Source organism: Oratosquilla oratoria, chromosome 6 (genome assembly GCF_046742065.1).
Source record: "Oratosquilla oratoria isolate Oo_2021 chromosome 6, ASM4674206v1, whole genome shotgun sequence".
Lineage (NCBI taxonomy): Eukaryota > Metazoa > Arthropoda > Malacostraca > Stomatopoda > Squillidae > Oratosquilla > Oratosquilla oratoria.
In genome coordinates, this window is record NC_134782.1 from 71,533,968 (window position 1) to 71,557,588 (window position 23,621).

General features: G+C 40.7%; 1 protein-coding gene across 5 annotated transcripts in view; it reads right to left on the reverse strand.

Moving 5' to 3' along the window:
- SecS (Sec synthetase) overlaps positions 1-23,621 on the reverse strand; it is a 58,185-nt gene that overhangs the window by 11,917 nt on the left and 22,647 nt on the right. For all 5 annotated transcript variants that reach the window (XM_076187279.1, XM_076187280.1, XM_076187276.1 and 2 more), the window contains 3 exons: positions 15,046-15,209; positions 14,830-14,930; positions 1,625-1,746 (listed from right to left, as the gene is read on the reverse strand). In XM_076187279.1, coding sequence (XP_076043394.1) covers positions 1,625-1,746; positions 14,830-14,930; positions 15,046-15,209 — 387 coding nt within the window. The remainder of the gene's footprint in view (positions 1-1,624; positions 1,747-14,829; positions 14,931-15,045; positions 15,210-23,621) is intronic.

Genomic DNA, 23,621 nt, shown 5'->3' on the forward strand with positions numbered 1-23,621 from the left:
ACTTGGCGTTGAAGTCACCACCCATGATCAGGTTGGGGATTGAGGCTAGTTGGTTAAATTGAGGCCTGAAGGTGTTTGGAACTGTGGGGGATGATTGGGGGGGAATGTACATGTTAACTATTGTCAGTGTTGATTTGTTGTCTGTGCAGATTCGAATGGATTGGAATTCCGTTGTGTTATCTGTGGTAGGGAGGAGAATTTTGGTTGTGGCACTTGTGTCCACAAAACAGATGGAGTGATGGATCAGGGTGATGAGTCCACCACCATTGCCGTCGGTCCGGTCTTGTCTGATGGTGGTGTAATTATGAAATGATGGTGTTTTGTGTGAGTGTCTTAGTTTTGTTTCTTGTATAATCGCAATGTGTATGTTGTGTTGTTTAAGAAAGTGTTCAAGTTCATGTTTTTTCGTGTTAATACCGTCAATGTTGTGTTGTAATATGTTGATGTTGTGTGTTCTGTATGTGTTGTATGTTGCCATTTGGGGTTGAGGTTGGGGTGGTAATGGGGAAGGTGTAGGATCTGGGTTAGAGGGGGGAAAGGAGAGATCGGGGACAAAGGAAGGGGAGTACTGATTGGGGGTAAGGGCAAAGGGAAATTGGGAGTGGGTAAGGGTGCTGGCTGTGGTTGGGGAGGTGGGAGTGGGGTTACTGGAGGGCAGGTAGAACATGTCCAAGTGTTTGTGTATTGGTTTGTGTCAGCAAGTGTTGTACAAGTGAGGTGGGCCCAGTTTTTGCACATATTGCACTGAACTGAGCCCTTTGTCTGTCTGCTCGAAGTAATGGGTTTAGAGCATGTTGGGCATGTGTATTTTGTGGTGGGCCCAGGATTGCTCTCTACATCTCCGGCTAAAAGTAGAAGAAGAGGGGTGATCGCCGGAAAATCACCCCTCGGTGCAGAAAAAACGTAACATTGCATGTTGGGAAAAAGGATTGGGGTACTCCCCAAGGCAGGCATAGATCCTCTTGGGGATCGGTGCCATCTGCGTAGAGCTGATGGCCAGGGGCGGTTGCTGCTGTTTGGCCCCCAACTCTTGGGGTTGGGGGGTGGTCCCACGACGTAGACACTGCAGCTCCAGGTGTTAATTGGGGTAGTTTTGATGCAGCCTGCTATTGAGAGTATTGAGATGATTTGGACACATGGAAAGAATCAGTGAAGAAAGATTGGTAAAAGAAATGTTGAAAGCAGAGGTGGATGAAGGGTTTCTTCCTGTCTTCTCTTTTTCTGCATAAGCGATGGAATGGGGGGGGGGGTCGCCAATTACATGAAACAGCCTTATTGTGGATGTGCTGTGTCTTGCTGCATTGCTCCTGACTCATGGCAGTGGGCAAGATGCAAGGATGACCCATCATCCAGGGGGAACCAAGATAAGAGGGAAGGTGGGAGAGCTGGTGAATTGGAGTGGAGTGGGAGGGGATGAAATGGGTGGAAGTGGAGTTATGTCTTTTGAATTTGGCTACCTCCCTTATAAGGGGAAATAGCCCTTGGTACATGTATGATAGGTGAAAAGAGAGAAAATTAAATAAAGAAGGAAAGAGAAAGGACTGATAAGTATAGCTCCTTTTTTGTATATTACAATCAGGCAAGTGCAACTTCATATCTCGCAACCAAATGTTATGGTACTTACCTGGATACATTTTTCCCACATCCTCAATGAATTTGGGATCTGGTCCTGCAACAACTGCTCCACCTACAGGCACCATAAAGTTCTTGTCTGTACTTTGAATGAAAGCATCCACCCGTCCAAATCTGTTATTGACAAGTATACTTATTACTATTTCATGTCCTCACAACTCAAAGTTTATTTTAGTAATTAAATTTTTACATAAAGAAAAGGTAAAAGGTGCAGATGGAGAGATGATAATGGAAGAGAAGGCAGTAAGAGTAAGATGGGCAGAGTGTTTTAGGGAGTTGCTAAATGTGAAGGAGCATAGGGAGGAAAAGGTAGTTGCAGTAGGAAGCACTAAGAAAATGACCGTGATGAGTGAGGAAAATGGAGAAATAAGGAAATATGAAGTGAAGGCAGTTGTTAAGATGAGAGCAGGTAAGGCACCTGGGTTGGATGGATGTCATGCAGAATGTCTGAAAAAAAGGAGGTACAGTGATGGTGGACTGGCTGGTGAGCTTATTTAATGTTTGTTTAAGAGTGGGTAGAGTGCCAGAGGACTGGAGGAGTGCCTGTATAATTTCACTTTACAAGGGAAAAGGGGACAAGTGTGAGTGTAGTAGTTTCAGAGAGATCAGCTTGTTAACTGTAGCTGGGAAGGCTTATGGGAGGGTCTTGATTGAGAGGATTAGGAGAGGAACAGAGGGAGTAATTGGTGGGGAACAGTGTGGGTTTAGGACAGGTTGGGTTTGCATAGATCAGATTTTTGTGGTAAGACAGATATGTGAGAAAGCTTTAGGAAAAGGTAAGGATGTTTTTTGGGCTTTCGTGGATTTGGGAAAGGCTTATGACAGGGTAGACAGGAAGGCACTGTGGGAGGTATTGCAGATACATAGGATAGGAGGAAAGCTTTTAAGAGTAATCAAGAGTTTTAACAAGAGTAGTAGAGCTTGTGTTAGGATTAGAAATGGAGAGAGTGAACAGTTTGAGGTAAAGGTGATACTTCACCAGGAATGTATTATGTTACCTTGGCTGTTCAATTTATATATGGATGGGATGGTGTGAGAGGTAAATGCAGGGGTAGTGGGTCGGGGATTGGAGATGGTTAAAGAAAATGGAAAAAAGTGAGAGTTAAGTCAAGAATGGAAATGAAGTTCAATTCCAAAAATTGTAAAGTACTGGAAATGGACAATAGTTGCAAAAGACCATTTTTAAACTATTCCTTGGGAAGTGAACCCATTGCAAAAGCATAAGAAGAGAAAGATTTGGGAGTCTTGATAAAAGCCATCTTGTCACCTGACAGACATATCAGCAGGATTGTGGGAGAGACATATGGACTACTGCAGATCAAAATGGCATTTCACTATATGGATGAAGAAATTATGAAAAAACTCTGAAACCCTGATCCATTGAAGACTGGAATACATGTCAGTGGTGTGGTCCCCAGAGTGAAGGACACAAGAAGCAAGATCAAGTAAATACAATAGGCAGCAACCAAACTCATCCCAAGCCTGACAGATAAACAATACTCCTATAAGAAAAGACTACAGTCACCCCTCCCCCAACCTGGCTTCATGAACCGCAGTTTCACATATGAGCGGTTCATGTACCAAGACACTTGCTGGTGGTGGGGACAGATTTTGTGTATTTGTGGGTTATGTGGGTTTCTGTAGCAACACTGCAATAAGCCATGGTAACATTGCACTGAGCCATGATTGCACAGCAATGAGATGTGACAATGCTGTTACTGCACAGCCCACACATTTGTCTACCTGAGATAAATGAGAAGCCCCTGCCATGCAATGCCATTGTTTTACTTAGTGCCTTTTCAATGATTTATAGTGAAATATACCAGCATTTCAAGACTGTGTTACTGCCGACAGGTTTTGGTAATTTGTGACTGAACATATGCATTCTATTTGAGTTTGATAATATTATGGATGTCGTAACAAAAGTCATTCCTCAAAGGTATTTTTCTTCATTAACTATTAACTTCCTCAACCTTAGTTTTGCAGTTAGAGTTGTCCTCTAAGAATGAAATACCCATGTTCAGGGAGGTGTGACTGTAAAAGCACTGGGTTTACCAACTTTGAAAGACTGAAGAGAAAGAGGTGATACAATTACAGTATTCAGGTCACTAGAGGGGATAAATTGCATTGACAAGAGATTTGATTAAAGATGGGAGGGTTTTATGAAGTCTTGGAAACAAATCAAGAATGACCACACATCTAAAGCATGTGAATAAATACAGTTTTCCATATAGATGCATAAATACTTGGGATAGCTTAGGAAGTGATACAGCCCAAGTTGGAACAATAAATGAGTTCAAATCTACACATGATAATTGGTAATCAAGGATATATAGGCCAGTCATTTTATGGATATACCCACCACAAATTGCAACAGTAATGAAACTTGGCATTTTTGCTTCTTTTGACCCATGTAATAATATAGTAAAAGTCAAGGAAATTCGAGGCATTGGAACACATTCATTTCGAGCAACCACTTTTTGAAAGTTATGCACGAAAATACGCTAATAGAAATGGCATAACATTTTTTGTTATAACAGTGCTTTTGTTATTTCTTTCACATTTCTCAAAAGATGTCAATTTTTTTTATTATTAAATAAATAAATTGAGATAATTAACGTCTATTAGCCTTTTGTTATTTTCTTTTTAGGTTAACCAGTAGCATGGACGATTGCGTTTTCTGCAGCGAGTCTCTCGGCAACAACGAACAAACCATGAAATTAGGTGCCAAGGGGTGATGGAATAAGCAAGGCAAATGAGCTACGGCAGGCTGATATCAGTGTCACACCTGGACAAGTTGTACACACCAAATGCAGAAAGGACTTCTGCTCCCAACTGTCTATTAAGCGAGACATCAGAAAATGGGGATATGACTGTACTGGTGGTTTCAGCTGCACTGTGCGTGCACGTCGATCTGCCAGTTCTGTGTTTAACTACAGCGAACACTGTTTGTTCTGTGGAACACCAGACAAGTACCAGGGCAGACCAAAAACGCATAAACTTATACCAGTCCGAACAATGGACTTCCAGAAGGAAGGTTACAGAGAGCTGTGTTGAACACAATGATGCATGGTCAGAGACAGTAAAGGCTCAAGTAGAATTCGTCCAGGACTTGCATGCCGCTGACGCAGTCTATCATAATATATGTAGCATAAACTTCAGAACTGGGAAGCAGATTCCATGCCAGTTCCTTACAGTGCCAAGCAAGCGACCTAAGTATGGTAGACCGGCTGATGGCACACGGAATGATGCATTCATAAAAGTCATAGAGTGCCTCAAAGCCAATGACGAGGAACAGACAACGATACCGGATCTCATAGAGAAAATGGGGGAATTTCTTCTTGGAACTGATTGCACACCTTATGGATTCATCTACATGAAGGAATGTATCCAAAAGCACTTTGGTCAGGATATCACCATTGCAGAAATAAATGGCAAAGAGAATGTTGTGACCTTTCGCCACAGGGCCTCTGTGATCATTCACGAATTCCATCAAAGGCCAAAGGAGACATCATCTGAAGCTGAGAAGATGAGACTGATTAAGACGGCAGCAAAACTGATCAAAAGTGATGTGAAATCTGTACAACAGTCGATAGATATGTACCCATGTACAACTGAAATGTCCTCAACAGAAGAAGCCATGTCGTTCCTACCTGAATCACTAAAACTCCTTCTTCAAACACTCTTTGTGGGTTGAGATGCTGATAGAAAAGTTGGTTCTCTAGGGCAAGCTATCATGCAGGCAATTCGGCCCCGAGTGCTGCTGGCACCCTTACAGATAGGACTGGGTGTACAGATGCACCATCATTTTGCATCAAAGTTCTTGATCGACACGCTTCATGCCCACGGATATTGCAGTTCTTATCGTGAGATACAAAGGTATGAACGGAGTGCAGCAGTTGTACAAGTGACAGACATACCAAACTACCGGCCAGAACAGGTCATCCAATATATGGCGGACAATGTCGATCACAACATCCGTACAATAGATGGCCTCAACACATTCCACAGGATGGGAATGATTGCGTCTGTCACTCCAGGTACCCGGACATCAACAAGAGTGCCACGTGTGTCTGTGACACTGAAGGATGTTGTAGCTGTGGGCCGAATAAACATCCGACATCTGACATCACCTTGCGATGGGCTAGATACTCTGAGGTATGAGGTTCTACAAGATGAGATGGAAAAGGACAGATCTACCAACCTTGACCTCCTTTGGAAGCTGTCCCTCACATTGCGCTCACCACGACCAGCATGGTCTGGCATGATGCAAGTCGTGCACACTGGTGTACATCCAGGTCAGTCTAGTCTTCCTGCTTCCCATGATCGACATGAAAAGCAGTGATCCAACTTGCATCTATTCAACATTGACATTTCTATCTGAGCACGCCAAACAGTACAACGCAAAGGTCATCATCACATTTGACCAACCACTATGAAAAAAGATGACTTCCTTGCCAACCAAACAAATAAACAAAGCTTTATCAATCTACTGAGTGATGACCTTCAATGGCAGCACAACGATGTTCTTTATGCCACGGCTGATGCAGATGTCCTCATAGTGGAGACAGCCATTGCATGTGCAAACACCAAGGACACCGTGGTAGTTGGCGATGACACCGATCTTCTTGTTCTCCTATGTAGTCGTGCAGGGCCCACATCACACAACCTGTTCTTCCGACCTGAGCCTAAGCTGACATCAAGGAGGCAAGCAAGATGTTGGAATATCGAGCAAGTACAAAAGACACTTGGATGCCATGTGTGTGACAAGCTTCTTGTGGCACATGGACTCCTGGGTTGTGATACCACGTCAAGACTGTACTCAATTGGCAAATCAGCAGCTTTGAAGAAGCTGAACTCCAGTGCATATTTCTCTGGGCTTTTGGCAACGTTCAACACTCCTGGAGTGTCGAAAGAGGATGTCATGACAGCTGGAGAGAATGCCCTGGTTTGCTTGTACAATGGCCAGCCAGGGTAAACACTGGACATACTGAGGCTTCAACGCTTCTGCCAGAAGGTTTCAACAAGCACTGTCAGAGTTGAGCCTTGTACCCTGCCCCCTACATCAGCATCTGCAAAGCAACATTGCCTATGGGTGTATGTTCAGGTTCAGCAGTGGGAAGGAGTTGGCATGGATGCCAATGGTTGGGGATGGGCTATCCGTGACGAGAAAATGGTTCCCGTTATGACCGAGATGAAGCCTGCTCCAGATTACCTGCTAGATGCCATCCACTGTGGCTGCAATACAGACTGCAGCACCCGACGATGCAGCTGTCGCAAGTACAACCTGGAATGCTCTTCTGCCTGCAGTGAATGCAAAGGACTTCACTGTTCTAATGTGACCTTGCAAGAACCAGAAAGTGATCCAGAAGAAGAATGCGCTCTTGCTGGTCCTGAAGATGAATAAACATTTGTCAATGTGGTCTGGTACATGGAGATGTCTTGGCAACATGATTAGACTTGACTCTCAGTTCATTCAACTCTTGATCCTTGGCCATGGTCATCTTAATTTAGCTAAGGTGAATGCCGGTGTTGTAATGTAACATGTATACAGTTGTTTGTCTAGAATATACACTGAAAATTTTATGCAGATTTTCTCTTAAAACCTCTTAACGATTGCAAAATTTGGAAATGTTCCAATGCTTCGATTTTCCTTGATTTTTAGTATGTCATTCTCCACTAAATTTGACATTGGAAAATGCATGTTTCATTACTATTGCAATTTGTAGTGGGTTCGACCCAAAAATGGCGTAGAATAACTGGCCTAATAGACGAAGTTGGAACTATACATAAATTTGAGGCTAGGTATGATAAAAAAAATTAGAGAATAGGAGATGGGACCCAATGAGCACTGCTCCATTCCGGTATACTTCAATTAGGTAAATACAAAGTCTATCTACCCATACATACCAAGAGCTTTTTCCCCCTTATAAAGGAGGTAGCCAAGTCCAAGGCATGTACCTACTCCCACCCATCCACCACCCTTTCCTCCCTTTCATCTTAGCTCCTCATGATGGGTCATCCCTGTATCCTATCCACTACCTTGGGTCAGAAGCAATAAAACAAGACACTGTACATCCACAGTAGGGACACTTCACTTAATAATTGACCCACCTCCATCCCCTCATTCAGAAAAAGAGATGATAAGGAGAAATTCCTTCAGGCTGTGCCAAATTTAATTCAGACTCAGACATATGGGAGAGAGAGAGAAAAAAAAAAAGGTTGTGCAATCATCAGTGTTTCATGATTAAACCTTTTTCCTAGAAAAAATGGGTGTACAATTCAAGGTTATATTTTTTCCGTAAAAATAAAAAAAAAAAAAAAAAAAAAAAAAAAAAAAAAAAAAAAAAAAAAAAAAAAAAAAAAAAAAAAAAAAAAAAAAAAAAAAAAAAGGGGAGAGAGAGAGAGAAAGAGGGGTGCATAATTCAAGTTATGTATTTTCCTTGGTAAATACAAAGTTCTAGTGAAAAATCCTCTGTGATAAAGGTTTGTGCAAGTGCAAATAATTTAAAAAGGTGTAAATTACGAAAATCCTTGGTACATGAGGTCTGCATGGTCATACATGTTTCAAAGATGACTCATCCCATAAAAAAAAAAGTTTTTTGGGCTTTTATGGATTTAGAAAAGGCTTATGACAGGGTACACAGGAAGGCCCTGTGGGAGGTTTTGCAGATATATGGGATAGGAGGAAAGCTTTCAGGAGCTGTCAAGAGAGTAGTGTGTCAGGATTAGAAATGGAGAGAGTGAGTGGTTCGAGGTAAAGGTGGAACTTTGTCAGGGATGTGTTATGTCGCCCTGGCTATTCAATTTATACATGGATGGGGTGGTGTGAGAGGTAAATGCAAGGGTGGTGGGTCCTGGGATTGGAGATGGTTAAGAAAATGGAGAAAAGTGGGAGGTGAGCCAGCTGTTGATTGCAGATGACACTGCAGTTGTAGCAGGATCAGAGGAGGGATTGAGGAAGTTAGTGACAGTTTGGGAGAATGTGTGGAAGAAGGAAGTTGAAGATAAATGTGGGTAAAAGTAAGGTGATGAGATGTACAAGGGGTAAAAGTGGCACCAGACTGGAAGTGAGTATTAAGGGAGAGAGACTGGAGGAAGTGGATATTATTAAATACTTGGGTGCGAATATGGCAGGAAAGGGAGGAGTGGGGGTGGTGGAGGTAAAATGTAGATTGAGAGAAGTGAGTAAATGCCTTGGTGGATTAAAGTGTAATGAGAAATAGACATTTGGGAATGGATGCTAAGAGGAGATTGTATGAACGAATGATTGTGCTGACAGCACTGCATGGGGCAGAAACATGCAACATAAGAGAGGAAGAGAGGAGTAGTTTGAATGTATTTGAGATAAGGTGTCTGAGAAGTATGATACTGGTTACTAGGCTGGATAGAGTGAGAAATGAGGAGGTGAGGAGGAGAATGGGGGTGGAAAGGTAGTTGGAAGATAGGGTGGATTAAAGAGTATTGGGATGGTATGGAGATATGGAAAGAATGAGTGAAGAAAGACTAGTAAAAGAGGTGTGGAAGGCAGATGTGGAAGGAGTGAACATGAGGAGACAACCTAGGATGAGATGGATGGATGGGGTAAAGGCAGCTTTGGGGAAGAGGGGAATGTCTGTTGAGGAAGGACGGGAGAGGACAGAAGACAGGGGTGAATGGAGAATGTTTGTATATGGATGATGTTGTGATGCATAAGGTGAAATGGGTGGGTGAGGGAATATGCGTGAGAAAAATTTGACGCAGCACAAAGGGATTTCTCCCCGTCTTCTCCTTTTCTGCATGAGGGGATAAAGAGAGAGGATTGCCGATTTAATGAAGCGGCCTTGCTGTGGATGTGCTGTGTCTTGTGACACTGCTTTTGACCCAGGGCAATGAACGAGATGCAGGGATGACCCATCATCCAGGAGGTGCCAAGATAAGAGCAAGAGAAGAGGGTGGAGGGGAGTGAAGTGTATTAGGGATGGAATGGGTGGGAATGGTTTTTATGCCTTTGTTTTTTGGCTACCTCCTTTATAAGGGGTGGAAAAGCCTTTGGTATATGTATGTATGTATGCTAAATGCGAAGGAGGATAGGGAGGGAAAGGTAGTTGCAGTGGGAAGTGTTAAGAAAATGACTGTGATGAGTGAGGAAAATGGAGGAGAAATAAGGAAGGATGATGAGAAGGCAATTGTTAAGATGATGAGAGCAGGTAAGGCACCTGGTCTAGATGGATGTCATGCAGAATGTCTGAAAAAAGGAGGTACAGTGATGGTGGACTGGCTGGTGAGCTTATTTAATGTTTGTTTAAGAAAGGGTAGAGCACCAGATGACTGGAGGAGTGCCTGTATAGTTCCACTTTACAAGGGAAAAGGGGACAAGTGTGAGTGTAGTAGTTTCAGAGGGATTAGCTTGTTAAGTGTAGTTGGGAAGGCTTATGGGACGGTCTTGATTGAGAGGATCAGGAGAGGAACAGAGGGAGTAATTGGTGAGGAACAGTGTGGGTTTAGGACAGGAAGGGGTTGTGTAGATCAGATATTTGTGGTAAGACAGATATGTGAGAAAGCTATAGGAAAAGGTAAGGATGTTTTTTGGGCTTTTATGGATCTGGAAAAGGCTTATGACAGGGTAGAGAGGAAGGCACTGTGGGAGGTTTTGCAGACATACGGGATAGGAGGAAAGATGTTAAGAGCATTCAAGAGTTTTTATGAGAGTAGTAGAGGTTGTGTTAGGACTGAAATGGAGAGAGTGAATGGTTTGAGGTAACAGTGGGACTTCATCAGGGATGTGTTATGTCGCCCTGGCTGTTCAATCTTTACATGGATGGGGTGGTGCAATAGGTGAATGCAAGGACGGTGGGTCAAGGGTTGGAGATGGTTAAAGAAAATGGAGAAAAGTGGGAGGTGAGCCAATTGTTGTTTGCTGACAACACTGCGCTTGTAGCAGGATCAGAGCAGGGATTGAGGAATTTAGTGACAGAGTTTGAGAAGGTGTGTGAAAGAAGGAAGCTGAAGATAAATGTGGGTAAAAGTAAGGTGATGAGATGTACAAGGGGAGAGAGGGACAGCAGACTGGAAGTGAGCATTAAGAGTGAAAGACTGGAGGAAGTGGATAGTTTTAGATACTTGGGGGCGAATGTGACAGGAAAGGGAGGAGTGGGGGTGGAGGTAGAATGTAGATTGAGAGAAGTGCATAAATGCCTTGGTGGATTAAAAAGTGTAATGAAAAATAAACATCTGGGAATGGATGCTAAGGGGAGGTTATATGAAGGAGTGATTGTGCCAACCGTACTGTATGGGGCAGAAACATGGAACATGAGAGAGGAAGAGAGAAGGAGTTTGAATGCGTTTGAGATGAAATGTCTGAGAAGTATGATAGGGGTTACTAGGCTATATAGAGTGAAAAATGAGGAGGTGAGGAGGAGAACAGGGGTGGAAAGGGATCTGGGAGATAGGGTTGATGAAAGAGTATTGGGATGGTTTGGACACATGGAAAGAATGAGTGAAGAAAGATTAGTGAAAGAAGTGTGGAAGGCAGAGGTGGAAGGAGTGAATATGAGGGGGCATCCTAGGATGAGATGGATGGATGGGGTGAAAGGGGCATTACAAAAGAGAGGAATGTCTGTTGAGGAAGGACAGGAGAGGACAGAAGATAGGGGTGAATGGAGAAGGGTTGTGTATGGATGATGCCGTGATGCATGAGGGGGAGTGGGTGGGGGATGGGGGGTGATGAAGTATGTATGAGAAAAAAATTGATGCAGGCCAAAGGGATTTCTCCACGTCTTCTCTTTTTCTGCATGAGGAGATGGAGAGGGGAGTTGCCGAATTTATGAAGCACCCTTGCTGTGGATGTGCTGTGTCTTGCGACACTGCTTCTGACCCAGGGCAGTGGACAGGATGGAGGGATGATCCATCATCCAGGAGGTGCCAAGATAAGAGGGAGGGAGGAGGGTGGAGGGGAGAGGAATATATAGGAAATGGAATGGGTGGGAGTGGTTTCTATGCCTTTTTCTTTTTGGCTACCCCCCATGTAAGGGGGGAAAAAGCCTTTGGTATATGTATGTATGTATCTATCAAGAATATCCAACCCTTTCATAATTCTGTAAATGGTCAACAAATCACCTCTTTCTCTGTTCCAGTGTTGACAGATGTAATTTCTCTAATCTCTGTTCGTATGTCAAATTTGACAGTGTAGGTGCCATTTTTGTTGCAGCTCTTTGGATTCTTTCTAATTTTCTTATGCTCTTCTTTGTGCTAGGTGCCACAGTGTTGCAGCATATTCTAGTCCAAGTCTTATCAGTGTATCAACTATTTTTTTTAACCATCTCCTCATCTATGTAGTTGAAGGCCACTTTCATTGATCTTAATAAGTTATAAGTCTCTCCAAATAATTGATTGACATGTTTGTCAGGTGTCAAGTCACTTGAGATGATTACTCCCAGGTCCCTTTCTGAATTGACTTTTTTGACTTCTTTGTTTCCAATTCTATATTGACTTGATACTCTGTTTTTGCTTTTTCCAAATTCCATTATACTACATTTTTTAACGTTTAAGTTCATCTCACATCTCTGACTCCATTCCCATATTTTGTTTAGGTCTTCTTGCAGCGATCTGCAATCTTCTTCTGCTCTTACTTTCTTTAGTAATTTGGCATCATCTGCAAAGAAGTTCATGTTACAATTTACTCCCTCATCCATATCATTTATATATATGGCAAACATTAATGGAGCCAATACAGAGCCTTGCGGGATGCCACTTTTCACATCTTCCCAGTTCGAATTTTTGTCTCTAAGTATCACTCTCATTTTTTTCCCCACTTAAATCCTTCATCCATTCCAGCAGCTTACCATGTATTCCTCCAATTATTTCAATTTTTCTTATTAATTTTAGAGTGTGTGAAAGAAGAAAACTGAAGATAAATGTGGGTAAAAGTAAGGTGATGAGATGTACAAGGGGTGAAAGAGGCAGCAGACTGGAAGTGAGCATTAAGGGAGAGCAACTGGAGGAAGTGGATAGTTTTAGATATTTGGGTGCAAATGTGGCAGGAGAGGGTGGTATGGGGGTGGAGGTAGAATGTAGATTGAGAGAAGTGAGTAAATGCCTTGGTGGATTAAAAAGTGTAATGAGGAATAGACATTTGGGAATGGAGGCTAAGAGGAGACTGTATGAAGGAGTGATTGTGCCAACAGCACTGTATGGGGCAGAAACATGGAACATAAGAGAGGAGTTTGAATGTGTTTGAGATGAGGCGTCTGAGGAGTATGATGGGGATTACTAGGCTGCTGGATAGAGTAAGAAATGAGGAGGTGAGGAGAATGGGGGTGGAAAGGGAACTGGGAGATAGGGTTGATGAAAGAGTATTAGGATGGTTTGAACACATGGAAAGAATGAGTGAAGAAAGACTAGTAAAAGAGGTATGGAAGGCAGATGTGGAGGGAGTGAACATGAGGGGGTGTCCTAGGATGAGATGGATGGATGGGGTGAAGGGGGATTTGGGGAAGAGGGGAATGTCTGTTGAGGAAGGATGGGAGAGGACAGAAGGTAGGGGTGAATGGAGAATGGTTGTATATGGATGATGTTGTGATGCATGAGGTGGAATGGGTGGGGGGATGGGGGGGGTGAGGTAGTATGTGTGAGCAAAATTTGACGCAGCCCAAAGGGATTTCTCCCCGTCTTCTCCTTTTCTGCATGAGGGGACAGATAGGAGGGTTGCCGACTTAATGAAGCGGCCTTGCTGTGGATGTGCTCTGTCTTGCGACACTGCCTCTGACCCAAGTCAGTGGACAAGGTGCAGGGATGACCCATCATCCAAGAGGTGCCAAGATAAGAGGGAGGGTGGAGGGTGGAGGGGAGTGGAGTGTATTTAGGGATGGAATGGGTGAGAATGGTTTCTATGCCTTTTTCTTTTTGGCTACCTCCCTTGTAAGGGGGATGAAGCCTTGGTATATGTATGTATGTAATTTTTTATGTGGTACTTTGTCAAATGCCTTCTGCAACTCCAAGAGGGCACAGTCTGCCCAGCCATCTCTTTCTTGTATTATCTCAATTAATCTCGAGTAAAAGCAGATTAGGTTTGTGGTGCACGATCTTCCACTTCTAGAGCCAAATTGTTTAGGGTTTACTATTTTATTTTCTTCCAAGTGTTTGGCCCAATTGTTTCTAATTTTGCTACTGTGCTTGTAAGGGATACTAGTCTGAAGTTTGTAGGATCTTCCCTATTTCCTTTTTATGTATTGGTATTATGTTTGCATCTTTCCAATCTTGCGGTACCTTTCCTTCTTTGAGTGAGAAGTCTATTATCTTGTGTAGTTTATCTGTCAGTTTGTCTATACACTCAGTATCCAATTTGCAATTCCATCTGGTCCATGCAATTTCCTGACATCTAGGTTTTTATTTGGTCTTTTATTTCTTTTTGTGTTACTTTTATTTCTTTCATTACAAGGTGATCTTTCTTTTTGTCCATTTTCCCAAAATTGTGAGCTCTCAATTGTAAAAACAGATCTGAATTGTCTGATCATAACTTCTGCCATCTCTGTGTCCCCACCCAGCAGTTTCTCACTAATCCACATAATTAACAGCTTTTCCACCTCATCCAGGACTTGCAGTTGATGCCTGCTCACCATGCTCACACCCTTGGCCATGTATGTCCATTTTCTTGATTTCTTCCTTTTCCTTTAGCATGGTCCAGATGGATGAGGGTGACTGGCCAAACATCTTCCAAATATGTATCACATTTACACTGCTCTCATGCTTATCCATTATCTTTTTCTTCACTTTAATGATGATGGAGTCCTTCCTCTTCTTGCTAGCAGCCCCTAGTTTCCTTTCCGACATCTTAGCAACCACAGGAAAAATAACACACCATGGGAAAAACTGGAGAGTGACCATGTGGTGTGGCAAAGAGTTGAGGAGGAAGAATGAGATGGCATTCCCAATGTTCAGCCACCTGGTGGCAGTGTTGACAAGTAATGCATCTAATGCAAAAATGTAGCATAGATATTGTTATGTTTTTGGTATTTACTACTACATATATGTATATGCTTACACTACACTAACACTTAGTACTACACTTTACTACTTACACTACACTAACACTTAGTACTACACTTTACTACTTACAGTACACTACAGTACATTAGAACCAGCTCATGCAGGTACCTGTTATCAGTCACCTAGGCCTAATTACACATTAGTAACCAGCTTAACCTAAAGACATCATACCTCAATGACTGCTCAATGTGGTGCATACATTTGGTTGCCTGAACTCCATAAGCATTGTTGATCAAATGTGGGACCCCCGCTGTGGCACACAATTTGGACACCTTCATGAACCCAGAGAATTTAATGTTAACTGCAGTTCTCATAGGTACAACTTAAAATGAATAATATAAATCATACAATTTTTCACTAAGAGGTTTATATTCATATCAAACAAACCTCTTCTAACTTGTCTATTCCTCGTGGAGCAAAACAGCTGGTAGTTGTGATTACAGCAACTACATTTTCTTTTCCTAGTTTATTTATCTGATGTTCAATCTCTTCTACATCTGTCCTCAGTTCATCACCTTCCAACAGGTTTTCAACAACAATAGCTTCAAATCCTGTGCAGAAAAAAGAATTGAGATACTACATCAATGCTGCAAGAGGAGGGCTGGGCGGACAATGTGTACTTTAATCTATTAAAAGCCTCTAATAAAGTACCTCACAGTCATCTTATGTGGAACTAGAACATAATGGAGGACTAAGGGGTTAAGTATTTGAAAGGATTTACTGAAAGGTAGGTACATGGGGAAAGTAGTAAAGATGTCAGGATACCATTGACCAGTGTTAATATGATGGAAGGTACAAGCTATGCTAACATGTTTACAGATGATGCAAAGCTCATGAGAAGAGTGATGAACAAGGACTGTCAACTATTGCAAAAATATTGATGCTATAGTTGTATCCTTGTATTTTGCATTTTATTCACTTCATAAAACTCATGACTGTCTTCTCACATTCAGAAAAGACATTCAATGTCAAAAGCCTTACTGTTTTAGCATCACCTATCGTGTTTGCTAAGCATGGGTCAATGCAATACAATGTTGAAGATCAGTAGAGTTGGCCACTGATATAATTAAAACTCTTCATGGGATTCAGGCACGTGACAAATTATTAAGGACCCCCATTATACACCTAAGAAAACCGACACTGGTATTGGCGCGAAAGCACATGGTAGAGTAGGTGGAGCTTAAGTCCCATGTGCAGACAATAAAGATCTCAGTTGCCTATTGAATAACTCAGTTGCTTTTTGTGATTAGTCGTGACCGCATCAATTGTTTTTTTCCGCTCTGACGTGCTGTGTTTTTTGTGGGATTTTTGTAATAATGCCACGAGGCCCAGAGCTCCCAAGGGAGAAAATTGCAGCAATAAGATTACTTTATAAGGCAGGAAAGTCTAACAAGGATATATCAATCCAGACCAGAGTATCGTTGCACAGTGTCCAGAGATGGACAAAGAAATGCAAGACAGCGGGAGGTGATTATCCCCCACTCCAAGTCAAGAGGACTGGACCAGCTAAAAAGACATCAAAAAGGACTCTGAAGGATATCCAAAGACAGGTGGAAGCTGAACCAAGGATAACAGCTAAAGAATTGAAAGAAAAAAATCCAAAACTCCTGCAAGATGTGTCTATTAGGATAATACAACGCTGCCTTAAGGACGATTTGTCTTATGAGCATTGGGCACCACGACGAAAACTTCTTCTGACGGAGAAACAGACACACAATCGTGTGAAATTTTGTAAGAAATATCTGAATTGGGACAATGAAAAGTGGAAGAAGGTTTTGTGGACTGATGAGGCTACATTTAATGTTACTCCATCCGGGTGCGGACCCGTACCATCCCAAGTACACACAGGGGACATTCAAGCACCCTGATAGTGTCATGGTATGGGGTGCATTTGGGTACTATGGTGTGGGCAAGCTAGTTATATTACCTAAAAACACAACAGTGAACAAGGAATCATATTTGGAACTGTTGTGTGACCATCTCGAGAATTGCTTTGATGCCTGTAAGAGTAAGATGTTCATGCAGGATGGTGCCCCTGCACACACAGCAAAACTAGTCAAAGAATGGCTTGAATTTGTAGGAGTGGATTAGATAAACGATTGGCCTGGTAATAGTCCAGATTTCAATCCAATTGAAAATGTGTGGGTACTGATAAAACGAAGACTACGAGGACATAACACAGCAACTGTGGAAAAGCTTGTGAAGGCGATTAAGGACATTTGGGACAACTTAGAACCCTTAATGCTCCAAAGACTGACTGAATCTGTTCCTCGACGCCTTTAGAGCTGTCTGAAAAGGAAAGGACTACCCACAAAGTATTAGAGGCTGGTAGGTTCTACATATATGTTAGTATTGCACTTGTTTTAGTGCTACAGATGAAAAAAAAAGCATCGCACCAATACCCGTGGCGCTGATTGTACATACATACCAACTATGGACTGGTCTCACAAACAAGCACTATAGCCAAAATTTGTGAGAAAATGATCAAGAATAGATGGGTAAAACACCTGGAAGAAAATAATACAATAAACCCAAGACAATTTAGGTTCAGACAAGGAAGATCATGCACCACAAAGTTAATATGTTTTTACTCGAGACTAATAGACATAGTGCAAGGGATGGATGGACTGATTGTGCTTTCCTGGACTTACAAAAAGCTTTTGATAAGATGCCACACAAAAAATTATTAAAAAGAAAAGAAAAGAAAGAAAAAAAAAAAGAAAAAAAAAAAAACATATAGGAGGGATACAAGGGAACCTACTAAAATGGATGGAGGACTTCCTGATTGGTAAAAAAATGAGAATAGTACTCAGAGAAAAATATTCAGGTTGGAAGGAGATAATCAGTGGAGTTCCACAAGGATCTGTATTGGCTCCAATAAAGTTTGCTATTTATGTGAATGACATGGATGATGATGTGCAATGTTACATGAGCTTCTTTGCAGATGACGCTAATTGTTAATTAAAGTAAAAAGCGAAATGGATTGTAAATCACTACAGGAAGACCTAAATAAGGTATGGAATATGAGTCAGAAATGGGAAGTGGACTTCAATACTAGGAAGTGTAACATAATGGAGTTTGGAAAAAGTAAAAATAGAATATCAGGACAATATAATATTAGAACTAAAGAGATAAAGAAAGTGGAATCTGAAAAAGATTTAGAAGTAATTATCTCAAATGACTTGTCCTATGATAAATAAACAAAATTGTTGGAGAATCCTATACCTTGCTAAGATCAATAAAAGTGGCATTTACATATTTGGATAAAGAAATTATTAAAAAATATTAGTCACACTGATAAAGCCTAGACTAGAATATGCAGCAACACTGTGGTCACCCAGTGCCAAAAGGAATATAAAGAAAATAGAAAGAATCCAGAGAGCAGCAACAAAAATGGCTCCTGCACTTTCAAACTTGTCATATGAGGAGAGACTGGCTAAACTGGAGTTATCAACTCTGCAGCAGAGTGAGGCGACATATTGACCATCTATAGAATCATGAAGGGCACAGAATTACTCGATAGAGAGGACTTGTTAAATTGGGACAAGAGAAACACAAGAGGACATGGAAAGAAACTCAAAAAACAGATTTCCACATAGAGTGGTCAACACTTGGAACAAACTGGATGAAAAAATAGTGTGTGCAAAAACCATTCATGAATTTAGGAGCAAACTAGACACTGCAAGATACAGAGGTGGGACACCAAGAATGTAGCTCCCCTTCCCATAAAATACAACTAAGTAAATACATACACATACATACACAAGACCCCAAAGTGAAAGGAAACTCAGTGATTGAGAGCCTATCTAGCAGTTTTGTCACTGACATGAAGGAAACTAGTAGTTATTGTGCGGGATGTGTAAGCTATGTTTCTCATGTAACTGATAAGGTAAAATCCAGCTCTTGAAATTAAGAATAGCTGGCACAATGGAGAAAGAAAAAGATGAAAGAATATTAAATGAACCAATGAAGAGAGGCCTGGATATAAGGTGGAATCACCGAGAGGTGTTATCCCCAAAATAACATGTTTAATTGATACTCCAAGGATAAACCAAAGGTGGGAGAATAACAGTTTTTCAGGTTTTCAAAGAAATCCAAGAGAAATAGGTAAAAGCTTAGATATAGAGAAGTTAGATATAGCAATGCATTAAGAAATCGCAAAGTAAACAAATTATTGGAAGAAATCATAAATTAAAATTGGACTACCAAGCTGTACTTTGGGAATTGATTACTTTGCATAAGATTAATGAGCAAACAATTAGAGAATTAAGTGACCTAAAGAGCAAAATTGATATCCTCAAACGAGAGGGAAAAAAAAAAGAGGATAAAAATAAAAATGAAGAACTGAAAAAGGAGGTCAAAGAGCAATTACAGGTAGTGACTGGAAAGGTGGAAGAGTCAATTAAAGAAACAGACTGCATTGACAAAAAATCAATGGAAACCAGGACAGGAAAATAAGAATATATTTTTTACAGAAATAGTACAAAAACCGATGGAGGAAAATACAAAAGAAACAGTTATGAAAGTAATTAAAGAAAAGGAAAATTGGGTGAGAGACACAGTTGACAAAGTTAAGTGTATTGTAGTCCATGGTATCCAGGGAAAACATGGTATGTACAAATACCAGAGAGAAAAGGAGAGAAAGGAAATAGCTATGGAAATTTTGAAAGAAATACAGGATGAAGGGCAAAATTTTGACAAATTTACAAAATCCACAGGATAGGCAAATATTCAAAAGAAAAACAACACAGACCTCTGAAAATAAAACTAAGAACTCAAATGATCGCTAAGGAGGTATTGAAAGAAGTTGAATTAGCAGTGAGAAATTCAAACATATATGGATAAAAAAGGAAATGAGTGATGAGGAAAAAGAGAAAGATAAGGCTCTCAGAATTGAAGCCAATGACAGAAATGAGAAAAGAACAGATGGAAAAAAAAAAGAATTTTTTTGGAGAGTACTGGACTTGAGATTGAAAAAATGGTACATCAGAAAAATGAAAACTTAACCAAAAAAGAGAAGGAAATATGAAACTAAAAGTGGCATACACAAATATCGATGGTATGATTTCTGGAATTAACTAAACAACTGTCTAGAAATTGCGATACCTGACATTATGGGAATTGTGGAGACAAAACTAAAAGGACCTCTATCAACAAGTATAGTGGGATAAGGTCTATACAACCACCGGGCAAAAAATAGAACAGACAAGCAGGGGGGAGGTGTCATGATATTGACCAAAAAGGGTTTAAATGTGACAAAGATAAATGAAGGCAAAGATAATGTGGAATTAATTATTATTAAAATTGTGAACAAAAATATGAAAAGCAGAAAATTTGTAGCAGTGTAGTGCCACCAAAAACACAGGCTTGGTCTGATAGTGATAATTCTAAATTACTGGAAGACACAATGAATGTGCTAAACGAGTTACTGAAAGAGGGTGGTAACATAATAATTATGGGTGATTTTAATGCAAAGGATATTATCTGGGAAGAAATGATAGTAAAAGGGATAGAAGAACTTTTGAGCAACATTCTGCTGGATATGACCAGTGAATACACCTTAACACAATGGGTTAAGGAAAATACTAGATATAGAAACAATGAGGAACCGTCAAAACTAGACTTAATATTAACTTCTGAACCAGATATCATGAACAAAATTTAGGATAAAACACCAATTGGAAAGAGTGACCATATACTAATAGAGTTTGAATTAAAAGAACAAAACAATGTAGGAAGGAATGATAAACATAGAAAAGGAAGATTAATGTACAAAATGGATTTTGTAAAACTAAGAAAAAAAATCCAAAACACAAACTGGGATAAATTTTCCAAAGAGGAAACAAAGATGGAAGACAAATGGAACATATTCAAAGAAAAGTACAAGGAAGGAATTGATAAATATGTACCAAAGAAGAAGCAAAACAAGATTTATATAAAGTGTTGGTATAACAAAAGGTGCAGTGAGGCTAAAGACAGAAGAGACAAAGCCTGGAAAAGATGGAAAGAGACAAAAAACATCCAAATGGCAAACATATATAAAACTTAGGAATGAATATGTGAATATACACAGGAAAAAAAATAAATTATGAAAAAGATATTAGAGACAAATGTAAGGAGCAACCTAAACTCTTCTACAGATATGTAAATAATGAATTAAAGGATAAACACAAAATTGTAAAACTACGTGAAGGAGATGAAGAATATATAGACGACACAGAAATGGCAGAAGTTATGATTAGACATTTCAGGTCTGTTTTTACAATTGAGAGCTCACAAATTTGGGAAGATGGAAAAGATCCCCTAAAATGAAAGAAATAAAGGTAACACAGAAAGAAATAAGAGACCAAATAAAAAACCTGGATGTTAGGAAATCGCATGGACCAGATGGAATTGCAAATTGGATACTGAGAGTGTATAGACGAATTGAAGGACAAATTATACAAGATAATAGACTTTTTACTCAAAGAAGGAAAGGTACTGCAAGATTGGAAAGATGCAAACATAGTACCAATATATAAAGGAGGAAACACAGAAGATCCTACAAACTTCAGACCAGTATCTCTTACAAGCACAGTAGCAAAAATATGTGAAAAAATTTTCAGAAACAAATGGACCAAACACTTGGAAGAAAATGAAATATTATTCCCTAAACAATTTGGCTCTAGAAGTGGAAGATTGTGTACCACAAACTTAATACTAGGGGTGATCAGAAAGTAATGACAGTCAGACTCGTAGCTGAGAGACTATAAGTGTTGGGGGGGCGGGGAGCAAGGGGCAGCAAGTGTTGCCTGTTGTTACATGTTTGAGCTTGTCGCTGTTTGTCTAGCTTACATTTTATCGTTGCGCTGTGCGATTGCGTCATTGTTGGTTTGCCTCTCTAACCGGAAACATGGATTTTTCGAAAGAAGGCTGCAGATTCTACACCTTCACAAGGTGGAAACTCGGGAAAAAAGCAACGGAGATCAGAGAGGAATTGTTGCAAGTTTTTCCAGAGTCTACTCCATCACTGGAAACTGTTTACCGCTGGATTCGAGCTTTCGCAGCCGGAAAATTGCAGCTAGAAGATGATCATCGTCCTGGCCGCCCTCGGACATCCGTGACCGAAGCAACGACGGTCCGTGCGCGGGCCATCATTGACGAAGATCCAACTGTTACTCTTCGATTCTTATCCTTGGAGCTCGGTGTCAGTTATGGGAGCGCACATGACATCGTGCATGAACACTTAGGGCTGAGAAAGAAGTGTGCTCGATGGATACCTCATTTGCTTACGGAAGAGCAGAAGAGCGAAAGGGTGCGGATTTGTCGTCTATGGCTGGCTGAATTCGAGCCAAATGGTCCGAAACGGTTCTCAGATGTAGCTACCGGAGATGAGTGTTGGATTTCTTTCTTCACCACCAGAGACAAGCAGTCTAACATGGTGTGGTTGAGTGATGAAGAACCTCGACCTCAGATTCTGAAGGAAGGATTTCGCAGCAGGAAGCGCCTTTTCACCATCTTCTTCAATTCACAAGGACCAATGTGTGTGGATGTAATGCCTCAACAGTGTACTATCACAGCCCAGTACTACACTGATCACGTCCTTCCTCGAGTCCTGGAATATCAGGCCAAGACTGCACCAGCCCGTCGCCGATCGCACCTTTTGCTGCACCATGACAATGCTGCCCCCCACAAAGCTCGCCTCACTGTGCAGTTCCTGGAGCAGCAGGGGATCACACTTCTCCCCCACCCAACCTACTCGCCTGACCTTGCTCCCTGTTATTTTTGGTTGTTTCCAAAGATCAAGGGTGCGATCGCAGGGAAGCTGTTTCATCGCATCCAAGATCTGGCGCGAGCAGTCAATTCAGAGCTACGAGGTATATCAGCTTCTGAGTACCGTGAGTGCTTCATGAAGTGGCGAAAGAGGATGGAACGTTGCATAGAGGCAGGAGGGGAGTACTTTGAAGGAATGTAGCCCACTATTTGGATTTACCTCTGTACCGTGAAAATATATGGTATCACTGTCATTACTTTTTGATCACCCCTTGTATGCTTTTACTCGTGATTAATTGAGATAATACAAGAAAGAGATGGCTGGGCAGATCGCACCTTCTTGGACTTGCAGAAGGCTTTTGAAAAAGTACCACATAAAAAGTTAATAAGAAAATTCTAAATAGGAGGAATACAAGGTAAGCTACTGGAATGGATGAAGGATTTCTTAAGTGGGAGAAAAATGAGAGTGGTTCTTAGAGACAAAAATTCAAACTGGGAAGATGTGAAAAGTGGCATCCCTCAAGGCTCTGTATTGGCTCCTTTGATGTTTGCCATATATATAATTTTTTTTTCTTAAAAAAAAAAAAATATATATATATATATATATATATATATACAAATGATAATAAAAATGATATAGATGAGGGAGTAAATTGTTACATGAACTTCTTTGTTGATGATGCCAAATTACTCAAGAGAGTAAGCATAAGATTGCTGATAGCTACAAGACGACCTGGGCAAAATTTGGGAATGAGTCAGAGATGTGAAATGAACTTTAACATTAAGAAATGTAGCATAATGGAATTTGGAAAAGGCAAAAATAGAATATCGGGTCAATATAAAATTGGAAACAAGGAAGTCAAAAAAGTTGATTAAGAAAAGGACCTGGGACTGATTATCTCAAGTGACTTGACACCTGATAAACATGACAATAAATTATTTGGAGAGACTTTTAACTTGTTAAGATCAATGAAAGTGGCCTTCGACTACATGGATGAATAAATGGTACAGAAAATAGGGGTTGCACTAATAAGATCTAAACTAGAGTATGCTGCAACACTGGGCAACTAGAAAAAAAAAAAAAAAAAAAAAAAAAAATTAAAGAACAGCAACAAAAATGGCACTTACACTCTCAAATTTGACAAACAAACAAAGATTGGAGAAATTACATCTATCAAAAGTGGAACAGAGAAGAGAAAGAGGTGATTTGT